This window comes from Hippopotamus amphibius, chromosome 3, assembly GCF_030028045.1.
Source record: "Hippopotamus amphibius kiboko isolate mHipAmp2 chromosome 3, mHipAmp2.hap2, whole genome shotgun sequence".
Taxonomy (NCBI): domain Eukaryota; kingdom Metazoa; phylum Chordata; class Mammalia; order Artiodactyla; family Hippopotamidae; genus Hippopotamus; species Hippopotamus amphibius.
Window position 1 is genome coordinate 75,233,338 of NC_080188.1, and position 21,584 is coordinate 75,254,921.

The 21,584-nt window shown below is 35.5% G+C and overlaps 1 protein-coding gene across 1 annotated transcript in view; it reads left to right on the forward strand.

Moving 5' to 3' along the window:
- SMARCA5 (SWI/SNF related, matrix associated, actin dependent regulator of chromatin, subfamily a, member 5) overlaps window positions 1-20,737 on the forward strand; it is a 45,074-nt gene extending 24,337 nt beyond the window's left edge. The window contains exons 12-24 of the mRNA XM_057727558.1: window positions 847-968; window positions 1,051-1,203; window positions 9,451-9,583; window positions 11,967-12,115; window positions 12,297-12,416; window positions 13,104-13,214; window positions 13,533-13,646; window positions 13,835-13,957; window positions 14,692-14,824; window positions 15,448-15,566; window positions 15,989-16,201; window positions 18,623-18,730; window positions 19,467-20,737. Coding sequence (XP_057583541.1) covers window positions 847-968; window positions 1,051-1,203; window positions 9,451-9,583; window positions 11,967-12,115; window positions 12,297-12,416; window positions 13,104-13,214; window positions 13,533-13,646; window positions 13,835-13,957; window positions 14,692-14,824; window positions 15,448-15,566; window positions 15,989-16,201; window positions 18,623-18,730; window positions 19,467-19,532 — 1,664 coding nt within the window. The 3' untranslated portion in view covers window positions 19,533-20,737. The remainder of the gene's footprint in view (window positions 1-846; window positions 969-1,050; window positions 1,204-9,450; window positions 9,584-11,966; window positions 12,116-12,296; window positions 12,417-13,103; window positions 13,215-13,532; window positions 13,647-13,834; window positions 13,958-14,691; window positions 14,825-15,447; window positions 15,567-15,988; window positions 16,202-18,622; window positions 18,731-19,466) is intronic.
- The last annotated feature ends 847 nt before the right edge of the window (window positions 20,738-21,584 follow it).

Sequence of the window (21,584 nt, forward strand, 5' to 3'; positions counted from 1 at the left end):
AGTAGATTAATCTCCTGTAGGATATTGACTGTTGAAACGTAAGAGTTGTCAGTGAATTTGTTTACTTTTTTCTTTTTCCTTTTTATATCTTTGTTTGGAAATGTGTTTTCTAAAGTGCTTTCCTTAAAAGCTAAGTTATTGAAGAAAAAGAGTATGTGGGGAGGAGTGGCAAGAACTTGGTAGGAGACTACTGAACATCGTTATGCCTTTAGGGCATGGGAAGGTGGAACAGGAGGGGATTATCAGCCTCAGTTTCTAAGATAGTTTCATAGTCATTGTTTTTCAAAATGGTTCCTTTGTATTCATACATCCTACTGAAGGTGTTGTGCAGCTGACTGAAGAAATAGTAGGCAGTTGGATAATTTGAGTCATGGCATGAAGGACGATGATGTAGATGTGAGGCACACACTTATGATCCTTCCATCTGGAGTGGGTCTTCAGAACTGGAATGAGACCAGGGTATTGGGTGTGTGTTGGTGGATGTGTGGGGCCATGCACAGGGGAGAGTTGTTGTGGTAGAGGGTTATTTTTAAGTATGTGGGTTAAAAAGATAATGATACTCTTAGTCTTTGGGATGGTAAGCCCTCCCAGGCCAGAGGTAGCTACCCTTTTCTGTTTTCCTTAGTGTGTTGTATAATACAACCCTTTTCTGTTTGTGCCTTGATGGGAAAAATGTGGGGAGTGACTGACTTGGATAATAAATAATGTAGTTTTTTCTTGTAACAAACTACATAACCTGGAATTAAGGGGTAATTGGTTTGTCTTGGTTTTGGTTAGACTTAAATTTAAATGAATGTTTTTTTAATTTTGAAGCTTCTGTTAATGGGCTGTTATATTTGCCAACAGGTTCACGAGTACTAATCTTCAGTCAGATGACGAGGGTATTGGATATTTTGGAAGATTATTGCATGTGGAGAAATTATGAGTACTGTAGATTGGATGGGCAGACACCCCATGATGAGAGACAAGTGAGTAAAATCTGGGGAGGGGAGATCAAAAAATTATCAGATAAAATAATTTTCTGACATTTGTTTTATTTTATGTCTATAGGAATCCATCAATGCATACAATGAACCAAACAGCACAAAGTTTGTTTTCATGTTAAGCACACGTGCTGGTGGTCTTGGCATCAATCTTGCTACTGCTGATGTAGTAATTTTGTATGACTCAGATTGGAATCCCCAAGTAGATCTTCAGGCTATGGTAAGAGAGAAATATATTTATTCTATGCTTAATAGATGTTCTAGTTAGAGTACACTAATAAACGGTCTACAAATGTCAGTGACTTAATCTAGTAGAATTTTATTTTCTGTGTCCTCATTGTTCAGTGAGGGTATTTTGCAGGTGATCTTCCATCTAAATCAGGGTATTTCCATCTTACAGCTTTGCCATATCTTAGTACCTTACAGTCCTGTTATATCCTCAGCATTCTGTTGGCAGAAAGGGGAGGAGAGAAAGCTGAGAGTTGCCCAGAAAATTTTCTATGGGTCACAACTGATACTGTCCCTGCATTCATTGGCCAGCACTCAGTCATATAGTGTAACTGACTACAAAGGAGTTGTTAAATGATAGTGTAGTTAATGTCCTAGGAGGAAGGGGTACTCGGGTTTGGGGAGATACTAACCTGCCTGCCACATTAGATGCTTAAAATTTTAGGCCCATGTGTGGGAGAATCTTGGCCAGATAAAGAAGATCATTCTTATGTTGATAAAATTTATGATCAATAGATTAATATGAAAACTTACAGATTCTTAAGTTTGATACTGCTAATAATTTGATCTGTGGCATTTACATCTTTGGTGTTGGCCACTTTCATCCTGTGACTCTTTGTAAGGGTGGCTGGGGAAAATCGATCAATTAGAAATAGGGATGCTTTGTAAGAATGCGTTTTGTGAACTTACCAGACGTTAAACAGAAAATGGAATTCAAATTAATTTGACTACTTATGTGTAGTTAATTAGGTGCTATTTAAATACTAGGATTTTTATATTGTTTGTGGAGTTCGTTTATTCATCACTTTTTTCCCTAATCACAGTGAAAATTTAGATTTGATTTAGGTAGAAAAACATCTTGAATTTAAACCTAAGAGAAAAAGATTTTTAAAAACTTTTATCATCAGACGTAAAGATTATAGTTTTGTTTGTCTTGTCTGGAGACATTATGTATTTTATTTCTGTATAACCTAGTAAATTTAATATGGCAGTTTCTTCTTCTTCTTCTTCTTACTATTTTTGTTGGAATATAATTGCTTTACACTCTTGTACCAGTTTTTGAGGTACACCAAGGTCAATCATCTGTATTTATACACATATCCCCGTATTCCCTCCCTCCCTCGACTACCCCCCACCCTCTCCGTCCCAGTCCTCTAAGGCATCTTCCATCCTCGAGTTGGACTCCCTTTGTTATACAACAACTTCCCACTGGCTATCTGTTTTACAGTTGGTAGTATATATATGTCTGTGCTACTCTCTTGCTTTGTCTCAGCTTCCCCTTCACCCCCCAACCCCCCACACCTCGAGTTCTCCAGTCCATTCTCTGCATCTGCGTCCTTGTTCTTGTCTTGTCACTGAGTTCATCAGTACCATTTTTAGATTCTGTATGTGAGTTAGCATACAATATTTGTCTTTCTCTTTCTGGCTTACTTCACTCTGTATGACAGACTCTAGGTCTATCCACCTCATTACATATAGCTCTATCTCGTTCCTTTTTATAGCTGAGTAATATCCCATTCTATATATATGCCACATCTTCTTTATCCATTCATTTGTTGATGGGCATTTAGGTTGCTTCCATGTCCTGGCTATTGTAAAGAGTGCTGCAATAAACATTATGGTACATGTTTCTTTTTGGATTATGGTTTTCTCTGGGTATATGCTCAGTAGTGGGATTACTGGATCCATATGGTAGTTCTATTTTTAATTTTTTAAGGAACCTCCATGCTGTTTTCCATAGCGGCTGTACCAACTTACAGTCCCACCAACAGCGCAGGAGAGTTCCCTTTTCTCCACACCCTCTCCAACATTTATTGTTTCCAGATTTTGTGATGATGGCCATTCTGACTGGTGTGAGGTGATACCTCATTGTAGCTTTGACTTGCATTTCTCTGATAATTAGTGATGTTGAACATCTTTTCATGTGTTTGTTGGCCATCTGTATATCTTCTTTGGAGAAATGTCGATTTAGGTCTTCCACCCATTTGTGGATTGGGTTATTTGCTTTTTTGATATTAAGCTGCGTGAGCTGCTTGTATATTTTGGAGATTAATCCTTTGTCCGTTGCTTCGTTGGCAAGTATTTTCTCCCATTCTGAGGGTTGCCTTCTAGTCTTCTTTATGGTTTCTTTTGCTGTGCAAAAGCTTTTAGGTTTCATGAGGTCCCATTTGTTTATTCTTGATTTTATTTCCATGATTCTAGGAAGTGGGTCAAAAAGGACCTTGCTTTGATGTATGTCATAGACTGTTCTGCCTATGTTTTCCTCTAGGAGTTTTATAGTGTCTGGCCTTATATTTAGAGCCTTAATCCATTGAGTTTATTTTTGTGAATGATGTTACGATGTGTTCTAATTTCATTCTTTTACACGTAGCTATCCAATTTTCCCAGCACCACTTATTGAAGAGGCTGTCTTTTTTCCATTGTATATTCTTGCCACCTTTGTCAAAGATAAGGTGCCCATATGTGTTTGGGCTTACCTCTGAGATCTCTATTCTGTTCCATTGATCTTCCTTTCTATTTTTGTGCCAGTACCATACTGTCTTGATCACTATGGCCTTGTAGTATAGTTTGAAGTCAGGAAGCGTGATTCCACCAACTCCGTTTTTCCTTCTCAAGATTGCTTTGGCTGTTCGGGGTCTTTTGCTTTTCCATACAAATCGTAAGATTTCTTGCTCTAGTTCTGTGAAAAATGCCATAGGTAATTTGATAGGGATTGCATTGAATCTGTAAATTGCTTTGGGTAGTACAGTCATTTTCATGATATTGATTCTTCCAATCCAAGAACATGGTATGTCCCTCCATCTGTTTGTATCACCTTTGGTTTCTTTCATCAGTGTCTTAAAGTTTTCTGTATACAGATCTCTTGCCTCCTTAGGCAGGTTTATTCCTAGGTATTTTATTCTTTTTGTTGCAGTGGTGAATGGGAGAGTTTCCTTAATTTCTCTTTCTGCTCTTCCGTTGTTAGTGTATAGGAATGCAATAGATTTCTGTGCATTAATTTTGTATCCTGCTACTTTACTAAACTCATCAATTAGTGCTAGCAGTTTTCTGGTAGAGTCTTTAGGGTTTTCTATGTATAATATCATGTCATCTGCAAAGAGTGACAATTTTACTTCTTCTTTTCCAATTTGGATCCCTTTTATTTCTTTTTCTTCTCTGGTTGCTGTGGCTAAAACTTCCAAAACTATGTTGATTAATAATGGTGAGAGTGGACACCCTTGTCTTGTTCCTGTTCTTAGAGGGAGTTCTTTCAGTTTTTCACCATTTAGAACGATATTGGCTTTTGGTTTCTCACATATGGCTTTTATTATGTTGAGGTAATTTCCTTCTATGCCCATTTTCTGGAGAGCTTTTATCATAAATGGATGTTGAATTTTGTCAAAAGCTTTTTCTGCACCTATTGAGATTATCAGATGGTTTTTATCCTTCAGTTTGTTACTATGATGTATCACGTTGATTGATTTGCGTACATTGAAGAATCCTTGCATCCCAGGGATAAACTCCACTTGATCATAGTGCATGATCTTTTTGATGTGCTGTTGGATTCTGTTAGCTAGTATTTTGTTGAGGATTTTTGCATCTATATTCATCAGTGATATTGGCCTGTAATTTTCTTTTTTTGTGACATCTTTGCCTGGTTTTGGTATCAGGTGATGGTGGCCTCATAGAATGAGTTTGGGAGTGTTCCTCCTTCTGCTATATTTTGGAAGAGTTTGAGAGGGATAGGTGTTAGCTCTACTCGAAATGTTTGATAGAATTTGCCTGTGACTCTATCTGGCCCTGGGCTTTTGTGTGTTGGGAGATTTTTAATCACAGCCTCAATTTCCATACCTGTGATTGGTCTGTTCATAGTTTCTATTTTTTCCTGATTTAGTCTTGGAAGATTGTATTTTTCTAAGAATGTATCCATTTCTTCCAGGTTATCCAATTGATTGGCATATAGTTGCTTGTAGTAGTCTCTCATGATCTTCTGTATTTTGTTACTTCTCCATTTTCATTTGTAATTCTGTTGATTTGCATCTTCTCCCTTTTTTTCCTGATGAGTCTGGCTAATGGTTTATCAATTTTGTTTATCTTCTCAATGAACCAGCTTTTAGTTTCATTCATCTTTGCTGTTGTTTCCTTGATTTCTTTTTCATTTATTTCTGATCTGATATTTATGATTTCTTTCCTCCTGCTCACTTTGGGGTTTCTTTGTTCTTCTTTTCCTAATTGTTTTAGGTGTAAGGTTAAGTTGTTTATTTGATGTTTTTCTTGTTTCTTAAGGTAGGACTGTATTGCTATAAACTTCTCTCTTAGAACTGCTTTTGCTGTGTCCTATAGGTTTTGGGTTGTTGTGTTTTCATTGTCATTTGTTTCTACATATTTTTTGATTTCCTCTTTGATTTCTTTAGTGATTTCTTGGTTGTTTAATAGTGAATTGTTTAGCCTCCAGGTGTTTGTATTTTTTGCAGTTTTTTTCCTGTAGTTGATATCTAGTCTCATGGCGTTGTGGTCTGAGAAGATGCTTGATATGATTTCAATTTTCTTGAATTTACCGAGGATTGATTTGTGACCCAAGATGTGATCTATCCTGGAAAATGTTCCATGTGCACTTGAGAAGAACGTGTATTCTGTCATTTTTGGATGGAATGTCCCATAAATATCAATTAAGTCAAGATGGTCTAATGTGTCATTTAAAGCTTGTGTGTCCTTATTTATTTTCTGTTTGGATGATCTGTCCATTGATGTAAGTGGGGTGTTCATGCCTCCCACTATTATTGTGTTCCTGTCGATGTCCCCTTTTATGGCTGTTAGCATTTGCCTTATGTATTGAGGTGCTCCTATGTTGGGGGCATAGATATTTACCGTTGTGATATGTTCTTCTTGGATGGATCCCTTGATCATTATGTAGTGTCCTTCCTTCTCTCTTGTAATATTCTTTCAAGTCTAATTTGTCTGATATGAGTATTGCTACTCCAGCTTTCTTTTGACTTCCATTTGCATGGAATATCTTTTTCCATCCCTTTACTTTCAGTCTGTATGTGTCCCTTGGTCTGAAGTGGGTTTCTTGTAGGCAGCATATAGAAGGGTCTTGTTTTTGTATCCATTCAGCCAGTCTGTGTCTTTTGGTTGGAGCATTTAATCCATTTACATATGAGGTGATTATTGACATGTGTGTTCCAGTTACCATTTTCTTAATTGTTTTGGGTTTGTATTTGTAGGTGTTTTCCTTTTCTTGTGTTTCCTTTAGCAATTGTTGTAAGGCTGGTTTGGTGGTGCTGAATTCTCTTAACTTTTGCTTGTCTGGAAAGCTTTTGATTTCTCCCTCAAATCTGAATGAGATTCTTGCTGGGTAGAGTAATCTTGGCTGTAGGTTTCTCTCTTTCAGAACTTTCAGTGTATCCTGCCATTCCCATCTGGCCTGCAGAGTTTCTGTAGAAAGGCAGCTGTTATCCTTATGGGTTTTCCCTTATATGTTATTTGTTGCTTTTCTCTTGCTGCTTTTAATATTTTGTCTTTGTGTTTAACTTCAATTAGTTTGATTAATATGTGCCTTGATGTATTTCTCCCTGGGTTTATTCTGTATTGGACTCTCTGCACTTCTTGGACTTGGTTAATTATTTCCTTTCCCATGTTGGGGAAGTTTTCCACTATAACCTCTTCAAATATTTTCTCAGACCCTTTCTTTTTTTCTTCTCCTTCTGGGATGCCTATTATTCAAATATTGGTGCGCATAATGTTATCACTGAGGTCTCTGAGACTGTCTTCTATTCTTTTTATTCTTTTTTCTTTTTCCTGCTCTGTGGCGTTTATTTCCCCCATTCTATCTTCCAACTCACTTATTCATTCTTCTGCCTCAGTTATTCTGCTGGTTATACAATCTAGAGCTTTTTAATTTCAGTTGTTATCCATTGCTGTTTGTTTGTTCCTTAGTTCTTCTGAGTTCTTATGAACTGTTTCTTGTATTTTCTCTATTTTGTTATCGAGATTTTGTGTCATTTTTACTATCATTACTCTGAATTCTTTTTCAGGCTTTTTTCCTATATCCTCTTCATTTATTTGTTCTTGTAGGTTTTTTTCCTGCTCCTTTGCCTGCATGGTGTTTCTTTGTTTCCTGATGGTTGTCCAAATTTCTGGTGTTGCTTCTCCCAGCGATAGAGGGGTTTTTAGAAGACTGTCCAAGCCCCAGACTAATGGCCGAGTGTTGGGTTAAACAAATACTAAGTCTAGGAAACACATACATGTATAAGACACACAATTACTGAATCCATTAGGACTTAAGGCAGTAGAAAGACCTGACAGAAGAACCCCAGTATGCTCTCAGATATTCAAAGAGAAAACCAACAGAAATTGAAAACCAAAACAGAAACTAAAAAACAAACAAACAACACCTTACACATACAAACACAGATCCAGGGAGATATTGAAAGGATCAAATATAGAAAAGAGCTAGAGTACCACCAGACAGAATGGAGATTCTCAGAATGAAATTAGTCAATTGTACTAAGACCTAAGATAAAGACAAAAACCTAATATTAAATACCAAGGTGGTGCGTCATCTGGAGAATAGAGCAAGGAGTCTGAGCAGATCGATAGTGTTGCTTATAAGTATGTTAAGATAAAATAAATTAAAAATGGATGGACGACAGGTGAACAGAAGAGTGTAGTGTGACTGGAAATATGCAAATAAAAAGAAAGGAATAGAAATGTGTAAAAGATAGAGATGAAAAATTAGGAGAGATCTGGTCAGCACTACAAAAAACTTAGCTAGAAATAGAAGCATATAAAAAGGCAAAAAAATAGGAATAGAATAAAAAATGTTGTAAATCTTGTAGATCCCTTAGGACTAAGATCATAATTAATAAAGAAAAAAAGAAAGAAAAAAAAACTGGAACTGATGCCAGAATGGACCAGTTCAGTAGAATTGATACTAATATTTCTGAAACAGAGTCTCAGCTGTAAGTGTCCTACTCGCCTTGGGTTTTTTGTATTATTCTGTGACCAGCAGAGCTTCCTTTATTGTTTGTCTGTAAGCATTGGGGAGTGGGGAGGGGGAGGGTACAATAGTGGCTCCTTCCCCTGGGAGTGAGTGAGCAGTGGCACCCTGCCTGGGTCATGGTGGCTCGGGTGGTGCCTGTTGCAGAGGGACACCAGTGGCTCAGGCCAAGGGAGCAACTCCAGCTGCAGCTCCTCCCCCCAGCTACGCCTCCACTGGGGCACCCTGTCTAGGTCACGGCGGCTCAGTCGGCTGTGGCAGTGCCTGCTGCAGAGGGATGCCAGTGTCTCAGGTGTAAACAGAATGTCTCAGAGTTGGGCCTCTCTTTGTTCTCGGCAGCCTCCCTGCTGCCGGCGTTCCAAGGGGCTTTAAAGCTAGCCCTGCCTGAGGGCCTGAGGGTCCCTGTTATCCCTGAGTGCCGTAGGTGGCCCACAGGGGTCCCTCCACTGCCTGCTGCAGGTGCCGAAAGAGAGAGAGAGGCTATGCCGTGGCTCCTCCCCCCTGCCCGTGAGCCTGCAGCATCCAGCTGCCATCATGGCTGGGCAGCTCTCAGGGACAGGCACTCCTCGCCGCGGACCTCTTCCCTCCTGTCCTCTCGGTCCGTCACCTTTCTGGCAACAATTTTTCTCAGCCTGAACCAGCTCTCTGGTTCCCACGCTCTCGCTCCCAGACCCTCTGTTCAGCTGTGAATCGACGTCTCAGTCCGGGAATGCTGAGCTGTGGTGCGGACCGTCTGTGTATTTCTCACTCCCTCCTGTCTGCCACAGCTCAGCCACTTCACCCTCTTTGAGCCGTCGTAGATGCCTCCCTACCAGTTATGTTGGGATCCTTGTGGTCCTTTCTGGTGTCCGAGATCATCTGCTGGTGTTCAGTTGGTTCTCTGTGGGAATTATTGCGTCTTTTGGTGCATTCCCAGTGCATCTGTGGAGAGGGATGCATTCCACGTCCCTCTACTTTGCCGCCATCTTTTCTTCCTGAGATTCTTTATTCACTATGGCAGTTTCTTACAGATGCAGCAACTGTGATGTGTTCTGTACCTCCTGAAAGATTTTCTTGTGAGATAACCAATTAAATTGATTGAAACTGAGAAACCGAAAATTTAAGAAATGTTAATGGAATATGAATCTGTTATAGTTGTTTAATATTTTTAAAACCATTTTGCACTTGAGAATATTTTCATTTTGTTCCTCGGTATACACATTCAAATATTAGTTATGTGAATTTTCAACTGGATTCAAAGTAACCTGGTTATTTTCCTAGGACCGAGCCCATAGAATTGGACAAACCAAAACAGTCAGGGTGTTCCGCTTCATAACTGATAACACCGTAGAAGAAAGAATAGTGGAACGTGCTGAGATGAAACTCAGACTGGATTCAATAGTCATCCAACAAGGTGAGCCTTAGGATTTTAAACATTTACCAAGTTGAATTTATAACACCTTTTTTCCTGGATTTTTTTGGAGATTCTTTTTATTAAACATGTATTGAATCAAGCTGCCAGGCAACAATATTTATATTCCAGACTAAAGTAAGCTTAAGTTTTGTTAAGAGTATGGGTTTGGGCTCAGGAAGGTTGAAATTTGAATATTGACTCTGCTGGTTAACAGTACTTTCACACTATCTACGCCTCTTCATCTGTTAAATAGGGATACAGAGAACTGCTGTTTAGGATTTTTAGGGATTAAAGGGGATAATGTATATAAAATAAGCAGCATTCAGTGTGGTGCACATTAAATAGACTTGTGGTGAGTATGATTTACATGTACCTACACTCTGTTGACTAGTCTGGGGGATACTTGAAGAGATAAAAATAAAACTCAGAATTCTTTTTTCTAGTCCACGAATATTTATTGAGCACCTGCAGATGCCAGGCCTTGTTAGTGCTGAGAATACAGTGGTGGCTGAAACCAACTAGTGTTCCTAACCTTCATGGAGTTTATCATTTAGTGAGAGCAAGAAACAGAAAAAACATTTAGGTAAATAGGACTAGGTGGTGAGAGTAGGATTTCATTTTGAATTAATTGAGGGGAACTTCAAGTTCTCATGCCAGACCAGCATTCACTCATGAAGCTTAAAATAGAGTTAGTGATGGGATGTGTAAAATGTAAAAAAGAAAAAAAAAAAACAAAAAAACAAAAAAACACCACCCCTCAATAACCTTGAGCACGCATTGGTTTCTTTCCTTCCCAAATTGTGTCATGACCAAAATACATTTTATCTGTCTCTAAAGCTAAGAGGTATACTGTTACATTATCCACTGATTATTCCATTTGTATGTCTTGGTTTTGTCAACCAGTCTCTAATTTCCTTGTAAGTAAGGGAATGTTACATTTCTTTGATATCCCATAATGCCAACCGTGGAGTTAGCCACGTGTCTGTGTATGTAAAGACAATCAATATATGATTGCTTATTATTAGTTTTTTTTTTTTAATAATTGCTTAACATAGGGGGCGTTGTACCAAGCAGTGTGCTAAATAAGTATTTAAATACTGAATATTATCTTCTTTAGTCTTCATGCCAGCTGGAGGTTGGCATCAGAGGTAGAAGCAAGTCACTTGTCTACCATTTATACAGCTAGAAAGTGACTCATCCAGGGCATCAAGAGCTATATAAACTATTACAGTGAAATGTTTAATTAGGAAAGTTTCTGGGGCTGCCAAACAGTGAGGTTTCTCATGAGTGATGTAATGGCTAGTTTTTTTTCCTTCACATTCACCCATGCTTTTAGAAAAACAACTGCCTGTGGTTCTTATTCTCAATTATTTTCATCTCTGAAACACTTTTTTTTTTTTTTAAAGATTAAAAAAATGCTAATTCTTTTACAGTCAGATTGGATGAGCCGTTTGACTTAGGTTTTTTTTTTTTTCTTTTTTTTTTCCTTTTCTTCCTAGGGCAAATTTTGGAGCAAAATTTTGTGCTAGTAGCTTTGTTATTCCATTTTATAGACATACTAGTCAAACAGCAAGCCTTGGGTGCATGCCTCTGTGTTAACTGTTCTGTGGATTAAGGGATATAATTATAAATATGAGAATATATAGAAGTACTTTATGTCTGAAAAGTTCCCTCCCAGTTCAACAGGGAAGTAATTTCTGTTAGCTTAAGAGCATTTTGATAGCAGTGAGATAGCTTTCAAAAAGAGTATGTTCTGTGGATACATCCTAACTTTGAAAGTCACAGATATTTGATGGTGCATTATGTTAGGGATCCAAAACCATGATACAAGTATTTAAGATCCCAGAAAACAGCTTGTATCTTTATCCACTCATTACAAGTGGGTTGAAGTAGAAAACTTGAAATATAAGTGTATGTGAATGGCTCTTGAAGTTTGGCAATATGAAGGTTTTTGTACTTCACCCTTTGTAAAGTAGAAAAAGCTGATTTGGGAGCATTAGTGATAATACTAATCAGTTCCTGCTTATCAGAAACTTCTCGTGTTTATAATGCTCTCCTCTTTTGATACTTAAAAAAAGTTTTGGTAATTTGATTTTCAAATATCCCAAATTACTGTTATTTTCACCATACAGGAATCTGTTTTATTGAAATGATACTCAGTAGGCTTCGTTACGTAATATGTAAACTTTAGAAATATTTCAGAGCTTACAACTTAGAATTTGGCGTTTTATGTAAAAATGAAAATTATCAGATGTGAATAAACAGGAATGATTGATATTTGAGGCAAAATTATGTGGCATTATATCTAACATTTAAAATTTCAAGTATCCAGTGAAATTTGTTCAATTAACATTACACAAAATCCTTTTTTTTTTTTTTTCAGGAAGACTTGTGGATCAGAATCTGAACAAAATTGGGAAAGATGAAATGCTTCAAATGATAAGGCATGGGGCAACACATGTATTTGCTTCAAAGGAAAGCGAGATTACTGATGAGGATATTGATGGTATTTTGGAAAGAGGTGCAAAGAAGGTGAGATGCAGATTACATGATGTGTTTACTATATAAAATATTTTAAACCAGAACTGTTTGAAGAAGTAGTTATAATCTTCTACAGAAAGAATTGTTTTGTACTATGAAGCCTAATTCATTTTGAGTGTATTTCTCATACTTTTTAAATTCTCAATCTAATAGGATGTTTCTTGTTTCCTAGACTGCAGAGATGAATGAAAAGCTCTCCAAGATGGGTGAAAGCTCGCTTAGAAACTTTACAATGGATACAGAGTCGAGTGTTTATAACTTTGAAGGAGAAGATTATAGAGAAAAACAAAAGGTAATTTAGAAAGAGATTTTGGTTACTTGAGGACTTAATATTTTACTTGAAACTTGGAGTTTAAGTGTTGGGTGTGATGCTTTGTCTCAAACAGCAGTTATTTCTTTTTACTCACATCAGAATTATTTTCATTCTTGTGTTAAATTTAATGCCAGATTTTCAGTTGGTAAACTGAAATGTTAAAAAATATGTCACAACCTTATTAGTTTTTTTTTTTTAATAGAATTAGCTGGCGATAATTAAGAGAATAACTTCTAATTTCATAAGTAATACTTGCTATTATATTGTGAAATTAGAAAATACCTACAGGGTAGAAAAAGAATTTCTACGTAACGTTATTTCCCTTTTAACATTAAACATGTATATCTTCTGAATTTTTCCTAGGCTAAATATATATCTACATTTCTCTCCTAATTTGGGTCCTAACAAACCTTCTGTAGCATTTTTTTCACCCAGTATCATTAATTTGGTCAGGAAATACTGAATGCCTATGTTGTTCCCTAGACACCCGGCTGTGTGTTAATTACATAATCCCTAGCTTCGTAGAGCTTGTGGTTTAGCATTTTATGAATATCTTTGCATTTATAAATAATAGTCATAGTGATGTACACAGTAGGAGTTGCATTCGTTTAGGATTTGCGACTACATAATAAAAGTTTGTGATTTGAACTGTTTCCCATGTGCTAGATTGCATTCACAGAGTGGATTGAACCACCTAAACGAGAAAGAAAAGCCAACTATGCTGTTGATGCCTATTTCAGGGAAGCTCTTCGTGTCAGTGAACCTAAAGCACCCAAGGTGAGTTGACAGCAAGAATATCTAAAAATATTGGAACTGTAAATTATAATTCTTCTGATGTTCTTGCGATAAAATCAGATTGAGAATTAGATTTTATGTAGTTTCTTACAGTATACCTCCTTCAGCTTTTGTTAAAAGTTTTCTAAAGATTAATTTTAAATGTAAGTGTTTAAAATGTGATTAATGGTTGTTCAGTTTTAGTGAAAGATGCATTCAGTTGCCTGGGGAATTGGGTGTCATGGTTTTATAGAATGAAAAAAGATTATAGGTAGATTTAAAGCAAAATAGTTTTTTAATGAAGAATACTTTTTTTTTTAGGCTCCTCGACCTCCAAAACAACCTAATGTTCAGGATTTCCAGTTCTTTCCTCCACGTCTGTTTGAATTATTGGAAAAAGAAATTCTGTATTACAGAAAAACGATTGGGTACAAGGTAATAGAAGTAACACTTTGTTCATAACTAATCTGGTTTGTTTTTAACTTAATGCATGATATCAATATGTTTTCTTTCATGGCTGGATTAAAACTTGTGAAATGTCATGACTTGGTTGAGTTTAGTTCATCTCATACTTCCTAAAATATATTGACTAATGACAGAGAAAAAAATGTGTGTATTTTTAGGTGCCTCGAAATCCTGACCTACCAAATGCAGCACAGGCACAAAAAGAAGAACAGCTTAAAATTGATGAAGCTGAACCCCTTAATGATGAAGAATTAGAGGAAAAAGAGAAGCTTCTGACACAGGTATAGCCTTCAATCAACACAAAACTTAGTAACCATTGTTTTGTAAGGTACTGTGTTAGGTTGTATTAGGGTATATAAGGGAAGTACAAGTTTCTGCTTTCAAAAATGGAATAATTGGAGGTGATAAAGCATGGGCATATGGGTACATGCTACAATTCGATCATCATTAGTTGTTGAGGTAGTAGAGAAGATTATAGATTTGCACCAGCCTTGGTTGAATGGGTATCCTTTTGATCACCTTTCTCCCAGTGTTCCCATCTTCCCTTTCCTGTGAATCTTTTGCATTGCTACTAAGTTATTCTCAATGACAAATCTCTGCTTGGTACTTTTTAACATCCTTTAAGGTTCAATCAAGGCCTTTCAGAATCTGGCCTTAACCTACCTTTAAAGCTTTATTTTCCTTCTATTTTCCCACTTGGTTTATTTCTTTGCTCTTTAGTCTGTGTTCATTCCTCCTGGCAAACTTCTGCTCCTTGAAAGCTCAGCGAAAATGTCATCCTTTTGTGCAGCATTCTTTATTCTTCCACTCAGATTCAATTCTTGGCTATCTAAGCAACATATGATCTATTGCTAAAAGTGCTCATCTGTGTACATGAAAAAATACCACTTCAAAAGCACTTAAAAAGAAAAGAGCAACTGAAAATTTTCTGTAATACTTAGCAGTATTGGTAAAGTTTAATAACTTTTTTCCCAAGTTCACTGTGGTGTGATTATATATTTTCATTGCTTTAAAGGGATTTACCAATTGGAATAAGAGAGATTTTAACCAGTTTATCAAAGCTAATGAGAAATGGGGTCGTGATGATATTGAAAATATAGCAAGAGAAGTAGAAGGAAAAACTCCAGAAGAAGTCATTGAATACTCAGGTAATTCTCCTATTTTAATAGGTATAAGAATATTCTCAGGCTTCTGGAGGGCTCTTGGAAAGTTCAAATTTTCTTACTCTGAATAATGTTTTGATAAGCTAAATTTCACCACAACTTAAGTGCCTTGTTTTGTTGTTTTTAAAAATTGAGTTAGAAAATCTCCCCTTCTTTAAAATGGCATCATTAACTTTTTTTTACCCTGGTTAACTAGCTATAGCCAAGAAAATAAGAAAACAAGAATAGGTCACTGAATAATTGTGCTTTTGTTTTTATTTCATTGCTTTTCATAATTTTTCAAGTATTATGTGTTCCTGTGTTTCCTGAAGTCAGTTGGATTGTCAGGTGGATATATGTAGTTGTGATGAGTCTGCTGAGAATTTCAGAATAGCAGAGAATTAAGAGTTGGGGGACACTTACTTAAATCATCTAGTTCATCTTACCTTTTTTTTTTTTTTTTTTTTTAACAGTTAAGGAAGCTGAGAAATAATTATGTGACAATATTAGATGTGGGGGAATGGAAACATTTCTTAATTCTTAGCAAATAAAATAGAGCATTTACAATAGGAATTTATATTTCTTCCTTTCCTCCACGTATTCCATCTGCCCAACTTTTATTCTTACAGCTGTGTTCTGGGAAAGATGCAATGAGCTGCAGGACATAGAGAAGATTATGGCTCAGATTGAAAGGGGAGAGGCAAGAATTCAAAGAAGAATTAGTATCAAAAAAGCACTTGACACGAAGGTACTTTGAATATTAATAAATATGGTAGTAAAATAACTCCTATCAGTAAATATGAGAGTTAAAGTAACTTTTAAGAAGGAAAATGATTTAAAATTAAAAGTTTCTTCAAAGGGCAACATTCCAACATCATAGGTATTCTCAACAGAGTTTACCTCAGTATTTATTTCAGTTGATAGATCTGGGTCAGAGTCACTGTGATTAGCTCTTTGCTGCATAGTGTCAGAAAGTCTGAGTCTGTATTTCTTTTTAGGATAATAGAGACTGAATTTGTTTCAGGACAAAGATCATAATGTAATTGAGGTGCTTTGGATAGAAAATTGATGTGAAACATAGCATTTATAGCTAACTTTACTAAAGCTGAGTTTGAAATATAGATTGTATAGGATTTGCATTTTATATAATATAAAATCTGATTTTCATAGATTGGACGGTACAAAGCACCTTTTCATCAGCTGAGAATATCTTATGGTACTAACAAAGGAAAAAACTATACTGAAGAAGAGGATCGTTTTCTGATCTGTATGCTTCACAAGCTTGGATTTGACAAAGAAAATGTTTATGATGAATTGCGACAGTGTATTCGCAACTCTCCTCAGTTCAGATTTGACTGGTTTCTAAAGTCCAGAACTGCAATGGTGAGTACTGGGGGCCTTTTTGTGTAATGTAGCAAACAGTTCAGAGGAAGTAGATTATTTAATATTCATTACGGTAACTTTTTTTATTTTATTAAGGGAAAATTGTGGTTCAGCTGTATCTTTGAAGTAGACTTTTGTTACAATATTGTTTGTATCATAGGTCAAATCAGTTCCTTAAGAAGCAATTCACATCCGCAATTAAAAACCTAATGTCATAGGTAACTTAACAAAGTTTATTTTTTCCATTGTTTAATAGCACATCTTTTACCGTCGCTATATATAATAGGACTAGCTTTTTATGTGAATTTTGATCAGATTTTAAGTAGGAGGAAATGTCAGCAAAAGTTTTAACTTCTGAATGTGGTAGTCACAATTTAAAATTTGACTTCTAGTTTTATAAATGAACACATTTCTATAAAGGACTTGCACTCTTTGCATTTGCCCATCAGAATGCTGTTTGAGTTATTTCAGAAGACCTTAATGTAGTAAAACACTGTACTGATTTAATGCTAGGTTTTTTTTTATTCCCAATATCAAGCTGTTTCTGATCAGCAAGTTCCATTTCTAATGACCTAAAATTAGAATTCAGAAAAGTTCAGCTTTAATGAATTGCTCTTATCTTAACATATTCTTATCTAATTTTTAATTTTATATTGGAGTATAGTTGATTAACAATGTTGTGTTAGTTTCTGGTGCACAGCAAAGTGGTTCAGTTATACATATACACGTATCTGGTCTTTTTCAAATTCTTTTCCCATTTGGGTTGTTACATAATATTGACCTACTGTGCTGTACAGTAGGTCCTTATTAGTTACATATTTTAAATAGAGCAGTGTGTACTTGTCAATCCCAAACTCCCTAATATACCTCCCTAATATACCTCCTTCCCCCATGGTAACTGAAAGTTCATTCTCAAAGTCTGTGAGCCTGTTTCTGTTTTGTAAATAAGTTTATTTGTATCATGATTTTTGGATTCCATCTATATCATATATTTCTCTTTCTCTGTCTGACTTACTGTATTTTAGTACCTTTGAGTTTTTAGCTTCATATTGTGTTCTTCAGGATGATGATAATGCCAAGAAAGTTCTGTAGTCTTAATTTTGAGATGTACTGGGATAGCAAAGTTTAAACCACTTTATAGTAAGATTTCCCTCAGTGTATTTAAAATGCATTGTCACTCTTCAGGATGGGGGATAGTGTATAGTCTTTTAAATGTTTGACCACTGAAAAGTTTTTTTTAATAAACATCAACAGAGGCTACTGTTTTATGAAACCCTCATTTGGGAAATGTTGCACTGTTAAATGCATTGTATATAGAGGAGACACATTCAGACATGTTATAGACACATTGCTGTAAGCTCTATATTATGCCTTTTAAAGTAGCAGCAATGTATGTAGTTAATAGGAGTGATTTTTGTAGTGAGTGAAACAAGATGCAGTATCACATTGATTTACTGGTACAATACCATGGTCTAAAACTGTGTTTCATGTTAAGGTACACGTTACAAGATGATAATATGCATATGGTCCCTTGTGATAAACAACTGAGGCATAATCCTTGTCTAAAAGCCAAGAAGATCCATACCATAGCACATCTGTAACATTCTGGCATGTGTGTCTCAGTGTACCTGTTAAAGGAAATGAAGAACTTTGATGTAGTTACTTTCTTTCTATATACACTATTGCAAATATTTCCAAACCTTATATGGTTGTGTCCTATACAGTAATATTTCAAATGATTTTGTTTTGGTTGTGTAGTGATGCCACTTATGACAAGGAAAAAACCAGTTTTACTCAGTAAGTAGCCAGCAATGATACAAATGGACTCCTATTTTCTTAAGAGTTATTTACTATTTCTACACTATAATTTAAAATCCTTTCTGGAGCCTGTATAGATTGCTAGAGAGAGATGAGGTAAAACTCATCACAGATTTCTATGACTATTTTTCCCAAACTGGGAAAGATGGCAGGTGGTACATTGACTACCACAGTTCTAGTTGTAATGCCTTTAAGGGAAAAATTATACCTCTTATTAAAGTTTTAGTTGATTTTTGACCCTCAAATATGTGCACTGTTAATTTTAAGGTTTGCATGTAGATGACAGTTCACAGGCATGGACACTAAGCAGCAGTATTGCATATACTGAGTGATGTTCATTTTCACTGCTTCAGTTCCTAAGTGAAAGGAGGATTTATGGAGAATACACAACAGTATGGCCTTAAGTAATGAAGTGAAAAATTTACAGATACCTTTTTCATCCTTCTAGCATGGATTGTGTATGAAAATTATTAGTTCCTTTTGCTTTTTAAAATTTTATCTATTGAGGGTGTATAAGTGATATTACACTATTAAAACATACCTATGGTTTTGAGATTATAATCATAAAAACTTATAGATGGTAAGTTTATGTTTGTAACTCAGGAGCTTCAGAGGAGGTGTAACACCTTAATTACCTTGATTGAAAGAGAAAACATGGAACTAGAAGAAAAGGAGAAGGCAGAGAAAAAGAAAAGAGGACCAAAACCTTCAGTAAGTGCTCATGAAAATGTAATTATTTTCCTGGGGAACTTAACTTTTTCAAGAATTTGAACATTACTTGGCTATCACTGATGTGTTAGTCTTTTTTTGGTAAATAGTATGGCCTTCAATTGCTTAAAAAGTATAAATTAAACTTGCATTGTGTGGGGGAAATCATGTTATGATGGTAGTTCACAATATGGGGATTTGTGAGAATAAGGGGAGGTTTGTCTTGTGAATGCCAAAAGCCTACCCTTGATGATGAGAATACAAGTTACAATCTTACCATATCTACAGAAATATTAGGAAAGCAGTGGCCTTTACAACCTTTTCTGTTTTAGCAATGTAAAGGCAAAAATTATAAGAAAAAAAGTCATTCTGTTATTTAATAATAATTTATAAAGTCATGAGTAAATGAACATATCTGGAAAGTCTGGTATTTATATAACCTCACACAGTATTTCTCATTACTGCTTTCTTTTGGTAAGAGGGCATGCTATACATTTCTTTGGTGTTATTGATATACTGTTGCTAATTGTGAATTCCTTACTTCATTATTAGCGTTGAAATATTTGTGTTCGTAAAATATGTAGATAAGATTATTTGGGGAATTAAGGTTATTCTGGTTAAGAAAATTAATAGCTGTTACCAAGTGGTGGTTATTAATAAAGTGCTATCATGTGTCTTCCAATATGCTTCATGTTAGTATTACTCTTGTGGTGAAGATAATCCTTCTGTTTGTTTGTAGACACAGAAACGTAAAATGGATGGAGCACCTGACGGCCGAGGAAGAAAAAAGAAGCTGAAACTATGAATACATATTTGTTTCATAATCACTAACTTTAAACCAGTAGTTCTTTAATTTACGGGTCTTCATAAGATGTACTGTACAATGCTCAATTGTTATGTCATTCAAAGACATCAGGTTCATCTGTTTACCAAGCTAGAAACATAGTATGTAGTTTCACTTTTTTAAATGCAACAGCTGTGCTGAAATTTTTTTATCATTAACACTTGAAGTAATAAAATAGGCTTCATTTATTAATAAATGTTTCATTTGATTTATTTTTCTATTATAGTTCCATTTGTGAGGCTTGTGACTTTTTGTTTATCATCTATAATTTCTACACTTGTAAGGCTTAAAAGGAAGCAAACAAGTTAAAAAACAAAATTGCAAATAACATTTGTCCCTTCAGTCTTCACTTAGTTGTGTAATTGTTTTAATTCACTTTGCCTTTGCAGAAGTTTGGGTATCTTTGTAGTGCTATTGAGTCTCATCTGGGAAGATTATGTAAATTGCATTCTCCTTGCTTATTATATGGGTAGAATGGGAAAAAAAAGGCAAGACAAATTCTCATTAAATTCTATGCATATTTCTGTTATGCTTTCTGTTTCTGTAGTTGGTTCTGAGGTGAACATGCCCTATTCTGTTTGGAAGAATGGCCTTTTAGTTGTATAGCCAAAGACATTTAGTATTTTCTGGTTCCTTAAGGTGTTATTGTACCATTTTGTAAAAGGAATATTATTATTATTTTTTTTAATTGTTTGGTAAATATTTTTGACAAATTGCCTTCTGAAGCAGCCACAACTTAGAAAGATGATGTCAAAACTAGGTGATTTTTTTCTTTTTTAAAAAGACCCAGCCAAAATAAGGTGTGAATTTGTCATACTGTTAAATTGAAATTGGTAACAAAATGTATCCCCTTCCACTTTACCTTTTTTGGGTTTTAGAGTAATTGAAAATTTTATTTTATTATATTTAAAATAATTTCTAAGTGTGAGCAGCAAGACAGACTATAATTCCAGTTTTTATTTTCTATGGACAGACTTGATAAACTGGAGACCCTGAAGCAGGATTACCCAAATTGTAGTGTCAGGATTTTAGCTGTACCAGAGGCCTTTATGTGCTACACATAATTTGTATAAAGTTTTATATGTGCAAATTGGGTACATAAATAGTCTCCATTTTTCTAAGGGAATGCAATAAATGTAGCATCGTGAATAAATTTAACTTTTATAATCCTTAAGTGGTCTTTTCTTTCCATTTCTTTGTCTTTTCTCATTTGATTTTTATTTACTTTTTTCCTTAGGACATTTTCTTGCTTAATTAGATTTTTTTGCCTCAGATTTATGTCAGTTGCTCTCATTTGCCCCCACATAATTGAGCTTTTTATTTATAATTATGCTGATTTCTATAGTATTACTGATACTGCTTACTTTTAAAAAAAACAGGATTACTGCCATCAGTGTCAAGCAAAATGCAGTGTTTGGCAATTTGTGGAGTAATTTGAGTTTGTTTTGTGTTCCCCCCAAATTGACTTCTTTATAACCTTGGATTCTTAAAATAACAATTATAGATCTAATGTATGGAAAATTTGAGGAATGGTTACTTTTTCCACCACCTTAAGAGCGGTGACTTTATTTTGGAGGAAATAATTGGGAAATATAGAAGCTTTACAGAGGTCACAAAAGAAGTGGTGTTTTCAAGAGGAAGAAAAAACAGCCTAATTGTGTGGGTGTGGGTGTGGTGGGGGAGGAGGGAGTGGATGAGGTGGGAGGAGACAGAGTGGAAATAAAAAAGTACCTAATGCCAGCCCTTCAGAGCTCAGGGACATGGGAACGTGTAAAAGGAAACACTTGAAAAAAGCATAGAAGAATATTCAAATTTAGCTTTGTGGTTTAGCCAGTGTAGGGGGCATTTGTGTTTCACAGGTCAATTAGAGTATCACTATTGTATGTTTATCTAAAATAAAGTAAAGCCAAGTTTTTATTTATAGTGCTAGTTAAGGGAAGGAAAAATGTTAACTAAAGTCAACCCAACTGTTTAAAAAGAGAAACTGGTAGTGGAATACACTCAAAATTGGAA